Genomic DNA, 13,826 nt, shown 5'->3' with positions numbered 1-13,826 from the left:
CCAAACATGAGGACTTCAGTTGCCTCCTGAAAGCTTTCTCAAGGGAAAGGATTTGGCTGTTGTTTGGGGAACTGGTTAGCATTAACTTGCTGTGCAATTTCCTGTCACTTGTGAGACACTGAATGAGCTGAGGTAAGTAGGTGGCCCCACTTTCTCATATATTGTTGTGAAATTAGGATCTTTAGGATATAAAAGTATGGAAAGTTTTCGGTCAGACTGATTTAAAACAAATATCTCGCCACACAGTTTTAGCCTAGAGGAAGAGGTTTGAACCTGCATCCTTTGGTAAGGTATTACACAGTTTTTTCACTTTTTTTAACCTGTGCAAAACTTTCTGCAAGAATGAGGTGCCAAACCTCATCAGAACGAAAAAGCAATTGTCCATGTTTACTTTCCTTGGTGATGTTTTGCTCCTGTTGAGTGGGACAGGTGAGTAACAGAGTGCATTTGGTTGCAACCATCCAAAATGCTGGGGCAGCCTAGGGGAGGGATAAAATGAAGAGCTGGAGCTGTATCATCAAAGATCAGCAAAGAACTCTTTTCTGTCTTCAGACCAAGTCCGAAACAGCTACTACATTGGTGCTGACGGCTCCCTCAGACTGATGCTTGCCAATGGCATGGAGGTGGCCCTGCAGACTGAACCACATCTGCTGGCTGGCACCGTCAACCCCACGGTGGGGAAGAGGAATGTCACCCTGCCCATCGACAATGGCCTCAACCTGGTGGAGTGGAGGCAGAGGAAGGAGCAAGCGAGAGGGCAGGTCACTGTCTTTGGACGCCGGCTGAGGGTAAGTGAGAACCATGAGCACTTTTGGCTTCCACTTGCCATCTCATCAGTCCCCAGTCTCATGACAGAAAGAGATGGATATGATTTATGTTGTCTGCAGTGGGGATGGAGCTGCAGGACAAAGAATTGGCTGTTTGCCCTCAGTGACATAACCTTTATGACTGGAGTATATCATAATGTCTCCTTATGTGCTGATGTTCCCTTAGCCATCACAGGTGGGACTGCTGATCTCCTTACCAGTCCTCTGCATCACTGGGAATGTGTGACCTCCCATCAGACACCACAGGTTCAACCATCATCTCAGGCTGTTTAAACAAGCCAGGGACAATCATAACTATAAAATACCGCACCAGTTAGTGCAGGTGTTCTCTACCTGTGCTGCTGGCAGGAATAGAGCACAGCACACTATCAGGACACGCTGCGAGAGCTGGGATTGTTTAGCCTGAAGAAACGAAGGCTCCATGGAGACCTTAGAGCACCTTCTATTACCTAAAGGGGCTCCAAGAGAGCTGGAGGGGAACTTAGGACAAGGGCATAGAGTTATAGGGCAAGGGTGAATGAATTCAAACTGAAAAGGGCAGGGTTTGAATTAGATATTAGGAAGAAATTCCTTACTGTGAGGATGAGACAGTGGCACAGTATGCCCAGGAATGATGTGGCGGCACCATCCCTGGCAGTATTCAAGGCCAGGGTGGATGGAGCTTTGAGCAACCTGGTCTAGTGGAAGGTGTCCCTGCCCATGGCAGAGAGGTTGGAACTATAAAATTTTTAAGGCCCCTCCTACCCAAACCATTCAATGATTCTATGAATACTTTTCATTAGGAAACCTCAGAAAAAAACTCCGGATTCCTGAAACTGCTAGTCTGTTGAACCTGCTGAAGAACTGGGCTCACAAGGCATTGCACCACAATTTCTATTGTTCCCTGAAGTGTTACAAGCAGCTCCAGCCTGACAGTACTCTCCCTCCAGGAGTGCACAGACCTTTCTGTGCTTGAGACTGATGTGTTTTGAAAACATTGTTCCGCACAATGCACCTCATACTTGTCAGGGCTGTTTAAAGATCTTGCCCAATAAGCTGTAATTCATCTGCTAACTGCTGGCAAAGCTGGGAACTTGTAATAGCAAGTCCTGTGCGCTCACCGTATACCTTGCTAGTCTCAGAGTCACAGGCTGATGAACGATTCCTGGGAAGCTGCTCAGCACCTGGCAAATTCAGACCCTCTGAGGAAAATACTTAGTGCTGTGTAATGCCACCACAGCAAAAGGACTGCAGCTATTTATTCACACTTAAGCTTGGCAGTAAATATCAATGGTCTGGTTTCAGGATATGTCTTTCCCAGTCCTTGCTCTTCACCTCTCCCTGATCCCTGCTGCATGACCCCTGCCACTTTGGTGTGATTTGTCCCGTCTCTCCTCACTCACGCTTGTCAAGTATTTCTCTTCAATCTCTCCACCCCAGCCTCTGTTCTTTTCCCCATGCGTCGATAGCCTCATATCTTGTTACCAGGAGAAAAAATGCAAACAGTAATGAAAGCTGAAGCTACTCTTTCAGTGTGAACTGCTGCATATCTGCATATCAGTTGTCACCGCACTTTTTTGTTGGGTTTGTCTTCGGGGGCTTGCTTTATTTTATCGCATTTCATTTTAATAACTGATGAAATTTTCAGAAAGGTCTTTTTCTGAAAAGAGAGGGCCTTCTGAAATCTGCAGCTGGGTCACAGTTATTTGGTGTTCAAAACAGTTTCCATTCATTTAACCACAGCTCAGCTGCCTGTATCAGTTTTATCTCCCAAAATTTTTGCAGTAGGTTCAAACACACAGCTGGAAAAAAACTTGCAAAATGAATTTTCAGGCTAGTTGCTGGTATCCCTATAAATCTGCCAGCATTTATGGACATTTATTTATTTTGAGCCTATCAGGGCCCTTCTAGTGAAGCAGAAGTGCATCGTACATGGTCGAAAGACTGCGTTATGGCTGTGTTCAGGGGTTGAAAGTAGTTGAGGGTGTACGAGATGTTTTAAGCTGTCTGTGTGTGCATGGCAGCATCTGCGCCCCTTATACAAAAACCTGCAAGGTGCTAATTGCCTCCCTGGGGATTGCACAACATTTAACATATTCTCTGTGTGATGTTCCCCTCTTCCCTCACACCAATAATTGCTGCTTTCCTGGCAGGAGAGAAACTTAGGGAAGTTAAATTCAATGTGTTTTTTCTCATTTCGGGAAATTTTACCATTTTCTGCTATATGTGACTAAGTTTCTACTTTCTCCTCACTCCACTACTCACACAAGGCAGTAGAAAGACATGGTTTTCCATGGGGAAAGAATATCCCAAAGAGGCTCCAGCAGCATTGCATGAAGCCTTTGAAGTGAGGACAACAGGATCTGGACACTGTAAAAGAATAATCCTTTCTGCTGTCATCCCAAGGACCCACTTTTTATGAGTTGTTCCTTTTCCTTCCACAGTGTGCTTGGGGACTGGCAACCTGTTGCCATGAGCTCCCAGCTCCTAGCACAATGAAGCCACTTTCACAGCTGCCTCCCTGACCCTCCCTAGGAAATAATACAATGCATGGATCCTTATTGCCTGGATAAGGCACACAGCAGGGACTTCTGCACGGATGAAGGGCAGGAGGACACCCCTGATGCCTTTTTCCCTGTTCCATCAGTGCTGACCTGGCTCTCTACTTGGCCAGGCAGGTGTAAAGCAGCACAAATATGTTAAAGCAGTCTCTCTCATTTTTGAATGAAAGTTGTGATGCTCTGTCTGCCCACCTGGCAGTGAGATATCTCTGCAGATTGGTTGGCTATGAATTCTACCCATCCCTGGCCAACAGCAGCAGCAGACTCCATTTGCAGAGAGAGCATTAGGTAAACCCTGCTTCAAGGAACAGGACTCCTCCCCTTTTTTTAAATTAAATAAGCTTGAGTTTTTCAATAAAGAAGAATGTAAAATAATCTCTGACAATAAAGAAAATAGGACACGAAAAAGAGACCAAGCTGCTGGCTCAGTTCTTCTATTTATTTAACCATGGTAACTCCTGTCATAAGTCTTTTTTTGGGTTTTTTTTTTCCCCAAGACCTTGGCAGCAGATTAATAGTGGCTTCAAGACCTAGTATCCCAGAAATCCCCAGAGCTGACATGACCAGAGGGGGATATGGTGCTAACTATTCCTGCTGATTAACAAAGATGTCCAGGATGATCCCCACAATTTCTGCAAGACATTGAGATCTGGCTATGGCCACTCCAACAGTTTTAGCAGTTTGCTGGGGAAATTCTTTTGTAGGCAGCTGTTCATCACATGGGTGTTGTTGGCTCCTGGAGTTCTCATTGCAGGAGTATTTTTTGCCCTCCTCTGCTGAAGGTTGCCAGGCTGTTTTCATGAGAATCCCCTCCATTTTTGTGCTCTTGTGTTCCCAGGGAGATCAATGCATGTTGTTTAAATATCATTAAGCTAAAGGAGTGCTAAAGGAAGCATTGGAGAAATCAGAGATGATGGTGTGTTTATGCTCTTTTTTTTTTTTTTTTTTTTTTTTTCACAGGAAGCTAAGGGATTGAATGAAGTACTATGGAACATGAGTTTGGGGTTAAATTTGGTCTCTCACACATTTTAAATCCAGTCAAATCCAGTGTGAACTGTGGATTTAAATTTACCCTGGCTTGATCCTTTTCTGATCACAAGCCTTGTCAAACACTCTGAGGGGCAAAATCTTTTTGCCTGAGGCTTTCAGACTCCATTCCAGGATAAGGTCTGGGATGGAGGATCGCACCTTATTTAGCTGCTCACCATAAAATACAGTTATTGGACTGCAGCCTGCAGCCCTGTCAGTTCTTCTGCAGAAAATTCACTTTTATACAAGGCATGCCCTTGAACAAGTATGAAAAAGATTTAGACCCTCTTCAGAGGCTACTGGCATGGTAGGGTTCACTTTGCTCATCACCTTGAGGGGTTACTGTTAGCACTGCAGCACTTCTCAGATAAAAGAGACAGCACACCAAGAGAGCCGAATAAAACAAATCATTAAAAAATAAAATACAGGAAAAGGGAGATTGGTTCCAACTAGTCACACAGACATTGCTTGCCAGAACATGGAGAGGGTGGAACAGTTTATGGCACCAGTATAGAATACAGACATTTGGACTGAGCTTAAAAAAGAGCTATCCAGGGACCTGCTGTTCAGTCCTTCCAGCCCAGTGAATGGCACTGCTGCTAACATACTTCTCAGGAAGACCTCGTTCAGCCTGGATTACTGTTCCGGCCTTAGAAGAGCCCTTTCCAGACTTCTTGGCAAAGACCTGGAGCAGAAGAAGGATGGAGCTGCTCTGTGAATACATGGGAGACAGAAATGCTATATATTTCCTGGTTTTCTTGTCTTTTTTTGCAAGGAATTGCCACTTGTGTTTCTTTCGCTATAGCAGCAAGCACCTAGGAGATACCAAATTTCTCTAAGTTACTTATGTGCATCTGTACTTAAGAGTTTTGATACCGTTTTAATTATTTTCCCTGTCATAGTGGCTGATTTCTTCACTTCTAATGCACATTTACACTCCATTTCACAGATATTTAATTAGAGCACTGTCTACCTTTCTACAAAGTTTCTTCCCTCAAGTTATACCCACTTTTTATCCTTGTTATTCATATATTTAAAATTGTTGTTGCACTTGCCTCTTCTATTACATCATCCTCACACTTACACCATGGCAACAATCCCTTCTCTTCCCAGCTCCTGCGATACCTTCTTTTGAATTCTGGCTTTCTGTTGTCCCCATTCTCTAGGCATAGATGTCTGCCCATGCAAGACAAAGGCACTGCAGTGATTCAGCCTTTCCTTCTCCTGTTCTTCCAGGACTGAGGAACCTCTTCTCTCTTGATTCAACCCCATCCTTCCTCTTGCTGTTTAGCTCTCAGATACTCCCACATCCCTAAAAATACAGGAGGAATTCAGTCATATATCCTTGGCCATTGAGCAATGGCCAAGCTCAGAGCTGGAAGAGAGAACAGTGCTGAGGACACAGAATTATAGAATCAGGTACTGTTCAAGTTGAAAAAGACCTCTAAGATCATCAAGTCTGACCATGCAAAGTCCTGTGAGTTAAACTAAAATAAAAACCACCACCATATTCACAAGTAAACCATGTCCTCTAGTGCCATATCTACATGTTTTTGAACACTTCCAGTCAGGAGTTTCAGTGTTACCCAGAGCAGGATAGGGCAGTATTTTTAACTTGGTCTTAAAACCTCATAGCAAGCAGCAAACTCTGGCTTACTGGCTGTAGCTGAAGGGCTACAAAGAGAACTGAAAACCAAGTCAGCTCTTCAGAGTTTGAGATTCATTCAAGAAGAATCTACACCCTTCCAGAAGAAAGATGTTCACTAGCTGAAAGAGATTTGGAAGTGGTAGGATGGAGAAAGAGCTATCTTCACTGGCAAGCTCCTACTGGGAATACTGACTTTCCTCCTTGCTTTCAAACCAGTACTTTGCTGCTGTGGTGATATGGCTTTGTAAGTCTCCTTGCACACATGGCTAAACATTAGCTGTATTATCAGCTCCTTTTTGTATTGCTGTGCACTGCAGTCTCTGAGTCAAAATGTATTCTGGTACTTGCCTTTGAAGTAGATACCTTTACTTACCTCCAGTGCCTCTGCATTTCCAAAGACCAGAGTATAATTATGCCACTCTGAATAACCCCAGGACAATGAAGTTAAAGCTCCAGCTCTTAAAGGAAAGTTCCTGCTCTATGTAATATCTGCAGCGGTTAAAGCCTCCATATTTCATCTCAGGGGAAATACTTAACCTCCGATGCCTGCATTGTATTCAGTACTCAGAGAAGAACACTGATTCTTGCTATATTGGCACAACATCCATCTCTTTTCTACAAGTATTTTTTGATGCTCATGAAAGCAAAAGACTCAATATTCAAGGTTTGATAAGTAGAATATCTTGGAAATATTCCTTGCAGCAAGTTGTCGTTCTGTGTTCTGTAGGTTACATCTGCTGTAGCAGTCCTAAACCTAGATTTGGGATATGAGCAATGTTCTTTCACCGTAGTGATGTTTCAAAAATACCCTACTTCTGCCTCTCTCCTCACTGAAGTCAATAAAAGCAATGTTTTTCCTTTTTAAAAAAACCTCTTTGCTTTAAAAATTGTTTCTTATCCAGCAGCAGTGAACAGCTGGATTCTCTCCGATGCAATGTAAAAAGGTATTTGGTGAAACAAGGCTAGCGTTTCTAACTTAAACTGTTTCCAGCTTCCTAATTCTCTCTCTTTTTCCCTGTAGGTTCACAACAGAAACCTGCTGTCCCTTGACTTTGATCGTGTGACAAGGACTGAGAAAATCTATGATGACCACCGCAAGTTCACGCTCCGCATCCTCTACGACCAGGCAGGGAGGCCAAGTCTCTGGTCGCCCAGCAGCAGACTGAACGGGGTCAATGTCACCTACTCCCCAGGAGGACACATTGCAGGGATTCAGAGGGGCACAATGTCAGAAAGGATGGAGTACGATCAGTCTGGCAGAATTACATCCAGAATCTTTGCTGATGGTAAATCATGGAGCTACACCTACTTGGAGAAGGTAAGAATGCTCTTACCACTCAGAGATGGTGCATTTGAGGCACATGGGCTTTACTCCCTTGACATCAGTACAGCTGCACTCCACCTCAGGTACTTGCTGGTCTTTATGGTCCAGTCCACCTTTCCTGTCCCACTGAGGTGCATATAGTGGCTTTGGTGCCAGACCACCACAGAGCTGTTGAAAATTGTCTGAGATGCTTTTTTCTCAGTCATGCTGAGAGTATGTGAACTGTGAAGCTTTGAGATGTGATTTTTTTAAGCACCATCTTGTTTTATTTAATTGACTGCAACATAAAATATGTTCAGATAAAGTCAGCAGAGTGAACAGTAGGAATTTAGAGTAGGATTTTCCATGTGAAAAAAACCTATACAGTCTGACATCCTGCCTTCTTCAAGTGGCCCATTACTACTTAGAAAAATAAATGTAATCAATAAGTGCGGCATTAATTCAACCAGACTCTTGTAGCACACTTCAGACTGTTTCCCAGGGCCTGCACTCTTTGGGTTAGCATGAAACTTATATTTTCTGGATGTTAGCATTCAGCATTACACTGCCCATTGACCCACAGGTCCATATACTACATACTATATACTATATACTATATAGTATATAGTATATACTATATACTATATAATATATATTTTATACTGTATACTGTATACTATATATATACTATATACCTAGGACTGGAATTTTTTATTCCTAGTTTTTGAATAGCACCTATACCTGAAACAGTTTAAGGAAACTGTGGTTTCCTTAAAAAAGATACTGTGCCATATCTTTTAAAAAGGAAAAAGTATTGACTTATTCCTTGTATTATACAATCTATGTGGATTGTTTGTTATATAAAAAAATAATTTAAAAATCCCAGAACATATAAGCATTCAGGGAGAAGTTTGGAGGAAGTGAAGAACAGAAGATGGGTTGACACAAATGAGTAATCAGCATTGGAAGGTGTTGGGGAATACTTTTTCAAGGATTGTTTAAGTAGCTCTACCAATTTTATTTAGTTAGTTTTCAAAGGCTATTGGCACAGGGAATTTGGTATAGGTTAGTGATTTGAAAAACTGAGCATTCTGAACTTGGACCTTCCTCACTGCATTAACTGCTTCTTCCACTGACCCACTCCTGCTTGAGGATACTTGATGTGCCATGTGCAGCTCCTTACCTCCATTGTTAAATTTTATGAGTGCAAAGATTTGTCCTACTTGCCCTCCTCTTTGGATTGAGGAATCTTTCAGATTTCATGAGGGTATAATTTTGCTCAAAAAACAGGGACATAATCTATACTTCTCTTCTTCCCATCCAGTCCATGGTGCTGCTCCTTCACAGTCAGAGACAGTACATCTTCGAGTTTGACAAGAATGACCGGTTGTCCTCGGTGACCATGCCCAACGTTGCCCGTCAGACTCTGGAAACCATTCGTTCCATTGGTTACTACAGGAACATCTACCGGCCACCAGAAGGCAATGCCTCAGTGATTCAGGACTTCACAGAAGATGAGCAGCTCCTCCACACTTTGTACTTGGGCACAGGGAGACGTGTCATCTACAAGTATGGGAAGCTGTCCAAGTTAGCTGAGATGCTCTACGACACCACAAAGATCAGTTTCACATATGACGAAACTGCGGGCATGCTGAAGACCATAAACTTGCAGAATGAAGGGTTCACCTGCACAATCAGGTACAGACAGATAGGACCCCTCATTGACCGACAGATTTTCCGCTTCACTGAGGAAGGCATGGTGAATGCACGCTTTGACTATAACTATGACAACAGCTTCCGTGTGACTAGCATGCAAGCAGTCATCAATGAGACGCCTTTGCCTATTGATCTCTACAGGTACGATGATGTGTCAGGCAAAACTGAGCAATTCGGCAAATTTGGGGTCATTTACTATGATATCAACCAGATTATCACCACTGCTGTCATGACCCACACGAAACATTTTGATGCCTATGGCAGGATGAAGGAGGTCCAGTATGAGATATTCCGGTCTCTCATGTACTGGATGACTGTGCAGTACGACAACATGGGCAGAGTGGTTAAGAAAGAGCTGAAGGTTGGCCCTTACGCAAACACAACTCGTTACTCATATGAATATGATGCTGATGGCCAGTTGCAGACTGTGTCTATCAATGACAAACCTCTCTGGCGATACAGCTATGACCTAAATGGAAACCTCCATCTGTTGAGTCCAGGGAATAGTGCCCGCCTTACACCACTCAGGTATGACCTCAGGGACAGGATTACTAGACTGGGGGATGTGCAGTACAAAATGGATGAAGATGGCTTCCTGAAGCAAAGGGGCAATGATATTTTTGAGTACAATTCAGCTGGCCTGCTCATCAAAGCCTACAATAAAGCAAGTGGGTGGAGTGTGAAGTACCGCTATGATGGCCTAGGAAGGAGAGTCTCCAGCAAAACTAGCCATGGCCATCACTTGCAGTTCTTCTACGCAGATTTGACCAACCCAACCAAGGTCACTCATTTGTACAACCACTCAAGCTCTGAGATCACCTCCCTGTACTATGACCTCCAAGGCCACCTCTTTGCAATGGAGCTCAGCAGCGGCGATGAATTCTACATAGCCTGTGATAACATTGGCACTCCTTTGGCTGTCTTCAGTGGGACTGGCTTAATGATCAAGCAGATACTGTACACAGCATATGGGGAGATCTATATGGACACTAATCCCAACTTCCAGATCATCATTGGCTACCATGGAGGACTGTATGACCCCCTCACAAAGCTTATCCACATGGGGCGGAGAGACTACGATGTGCTAGCAGGTCGCTGGACAAGTCCAGACCATGATATGTGGAAGCATCTGAGTAGCAATAACATAATGCCTTTCAACCTGTATATGTTCAAAAACAACAACCCCATTAGCAATTCTCAGGATATCAAATGTTACATGACAGGTAAGACATTTAAATTAAGAAGCATTTTCACCAGCTTGCCATCAGCAAATAGATGTCATGGTGTAATGCCAGATGGAACTAAGCCCCACACACAGCTGCTCAGTCACTCCTCCCAGGTGGGATGGGGAACTGAAAAAGTGAGAAAACCCATAGACAGACATTGAGATAAAGACAGTTTAATAGGAAAAGTGAAAGCTGCTTGTGCAAGATCAGCAAAACCAGGAATTCATTCTTTACTTTCCATCAGCAGGGAGCCATCCCCAGGACAGCAGGGCTCCATCCACAAAACAGTGACTAGGGAAGACAAGCACCGTCATTCCAAACATCCTCTCCTTCCTTCTTCCTTCCCAGCTTTACATGACACCCTATCCTTTAGGTCAGTCAGCTGTCCCAGGTGTGTCCCCTCCCAGCTTCTTGTGCACTCCCAGCCCCCTCACTGGTGGGGTGGGGTGAGGAGCAGAACAGGCCTTGGCTCTGTGTGAGCACTGCTCAGCAAAACCATCCCTGTGTTACCAACACTTACCAGAACAAATCCAACACACTACCTACTGTAAAGAAATTTATCCTCACCAAAACCAGTACAATAGGTAATTCCTCTCTCAGTGTCCTATTACCATGAGGTTTTCTATGCTTTAATTAATGGACATAAGTTTTAGTTGGACCTCCATGTACAGGGCATGTTTAATTCATTAGCGTAGATGGAGATTGCAATTCCCAAACCTGCTTCCTTTTCTCGTCTTAGGTGTTTGTGGTTTTTATTTTGCTTACAGTTTTTTGTCCCCTCAGATATCTGAAGTTTAGCTACCAATTAATGTCCTGATAACCTTTCTCTTTGTAGAGGGGCAGCTCTGTTTACACAGTTTTGTCTGGAGATTTATTTACAGCTAAACAAATGGCATACAGATTTGTTTTAGTAGAATGGCAAAGCAATTTAAACCTTTCATTACAGTCAGCCATTTCAGAGTGTCTACATGACTATCACACTACCAGTTATGTAGTTCAAAGTTAATCTGCTCCAGAGAATTAACAGTGTCTACAAAAAGTCAAGAAAAGAAGGTGCTTTAGTCTTAAAGAACAGGTTTTGGGGCACACCTACTCCAAAGCTTGACACAAACTCTGAACTGCTTCCCCTGAAACTTCATAAAATTGCTGTAATATGAGTTCTGGGGTATTTTTTACAGAAAACCCTTTTGTATGCTAAATGTTCTCCCTATATTCATAGAATCATTTAGTTCAGAAAAGACTGCTAAGATTATAAAGTCCAGCTATTAACCCAGCACTACCACATCCACCACTAAATCATGCCCCAAAGTGCCTCAACTACACGTCTTTTAATCTCTTCTGGGATGGTGTCTCCACCACTGCCCTGGGCAGCCTCTTCCAGTGCCTGAGAGCCATTTGGTGAAGATATTTTACTAAAATCCAATCTAAACCTCCTCTGTGCAACTTGAGGCTGTTTCCTCTTATCCTACTGCTTGTTACCACCATACTTCAACCTTGTTTCGGGCTCTTATAGAGGGGGCAATAAGATCACCCTGAGCCTCCTTTTCTCTGGGCTAAACACCCCCAGTTCCCTCAGCTGCTTCTCATCAGACTTGTGCTACAGACCCTTCACCAGCTCTGTTGCCCTTCTCTGGACACACTCCAGCCCCTCAATGTCCTTCTTGTACTGAAGGGCCCAAAACTGAACAGAAGATTTGAGTTGTGGCCTCACCGGTGCCCAGTACGGAGAGACAGTCATTGCCCTGGTCCTACTGGCCACACTATTGCTGATACAAACCATGATGGCACTGATCTTCAGATGGCCATCTGATCACACTTGCATGTTTGCTGCCATCCTCTGCCTGTACTGAGATTGCCTGAAGGAAATAATAGCAAACTATCCCTCTGCCATTGGGGTGCTGCCCCCAGGTGTATCTCCAGCCAGCTTTGCTTTATCCCTTTCCCTCTTCAAATCTAGTTCCATACTGTGTGCAACAATGGTAGCAATGAGAAGAGTTTGAGAAGACTTTTTGGTGGGACTCTTTTCTAGACACTTTCCATTGAAAAGCCAAGTGCCACAATCACACATCAAATTTTTAAATCCTCTTGATGCAACTATCACAACTTTCCCATATCCAACAATAATTGCATTCCACTGAGTTACGAGATACGCTTAATAGCAAATAAATGTTACAAAGTAAGAATGCTGGGGTTTTTATCCTGGTTGTTTTTCTAGACATTAGGATTTGTGTTTTCTGGTTCTTCTGCAATAATCATAAGGATTAGATCATGGGGTTTTCTCATTAAAAGTTGTTTTCTCCAGAGCTGAGAAGATGATGCCACAAGGGAAGTAAAATATGTCAAAAGATGCAGGCTAAGATCCTGTATGCTCTCACTCTGATGATTAAGGCTGGGAGGGAATACCTCAAGGTAACTTTTCCTATCAGAAAAGGCTTATTTATCAAAATTGAATTTGTTTATGGGGAAGGGTTGAGCTTGAAACATTTCTCAGCAGAAGCATAAACAGCTGTCAAAATTGTCTAAACGACAAATTCCAAAATGTCCTTTAAAGAAAAATTTGGTTTGGATTTTCAACCTTTTCAGGTTAAGTGTAAACTAATGATTTAAAACTGGAAAGAAAAATAAGGAGTCAAAACCAAAATGGAGTTTAATTCAGAAGTTAATTGGAAATTTTTGGTTTGAACTGATCTAGTTTTTGAACTGTTGCTTTGTGACATATTAACAGATTTTTGTTTTCCTGCGCAGGTTAAGACAGGACAAAATATTTTTCTAGCCCTGTGTTGGAACAGGTGCAGAGCTTCCCACACAACTCTGACAATAAAATCAAGATGTCAAAAACCTGATACACTAATATTTTATATGCACCAAATAATTTTTCCCATGGTCTTGTAAGTTCTGTTTTTAGTTTTTCAAGAATACAGAGCCCAAATGTATTTTTCAAGTTTCTCTTCCCTCAATCCATGCTATGGGATGAGTGCTGTGACATAAGACTTCTACCCCAGCGCTTCTTTCTGCCCAGGCTTTCAGGTACCTCATGGGCAGGAGCCATGATAAGATTGTCCTTGTCATCACAACCAAATCTGCCCAGATCTGGGCATGAGGACCCACTCTCTGTGCCTCCATTCCCACGCTGGGACCTGCTTTTCCTTAGGGGAGCTCAGTGTCCAGGACATGGGTGACCAACACATGGTTTGGTCCACAATGTTGAGGTCTCTGAGCTTAAGGAAATGGAAGGTATATGGAGGGGAGAGCAGGAGAAGCAGGTGTTTATGTTTTGAGAGGCCCATTGTTAAACATGAATATTTTAGTGATTGTACACTTCATGGCACAGAGCTTTGCTGCCAGCTTCAGCAGTTTTGATGGATTGAACTGACATTTCCATTACATGTGTCTGCATTAAGCACTCTTTTTCTTTGCCCTCAAATGAATTTACTGTGAAATGTGTTGGCAGGGTTACTGTAGCTGAAAAAAACCTCTGTGATGTGAAATGTACTTTTCTGTCAAAAAAGTTGTCACTGCCTCCTGGCAAATTAGTAT

The 13,826-nt window shown here is 43.1% G+C and overlaps 1 protein-coding gene across 12 annotated transcripts in view; it reads left to right on the top strand.

The window, feature by feature from the left end:
- The window catches only part of TENM4 (teneurin transmembrane protein 4), a 634,039-nt gene that overhangs the window by 601,747 nt on the left and 18,466 nt on the right, over positions 1 to 13,826 (top strand). For all 12 annotated transcript variants that reach the window (XM_042779057.1, XM_042779056.1, XM_042779058.1 and 9 more), the window contains 3 exons: positions 553 to 788; positions 7,066 to 7,362; positions 8,672 to 10,286. In XM_042779057.1, coding sequence (XP_042634991.1) covers positions 553 to 788; positions 7,066 to 7,362; positions 8,672 to 10,286 — 2,148 coding nt within the window. The remainder of the gene's footprint in view (positions 1 to 552; positions 789 to 7,065; positions 7,363 to 8,671; positions 10,287 to 13,826) is intronic.

This window comes from Catharus ustulatus, chromosome 2 (assembly GCF_009819885.2).
Source record: "Catharus ustulatus isolate bCatUst1 chromosome 2, bCatUst1.pri.v2, whole genome shotgun sequence".
NCBI classification, from domain to species: domain Eukaryota; kingdom Metazoa; phylum Chordata; class Aves; order Passeriformes; family Turdidae; genus Catharus; species Catharus ustulatus.
Note: the sequence above shows the minus strand (reverse complement) of the source record. Positions and strands in the feature narration are given on the sequence as shown.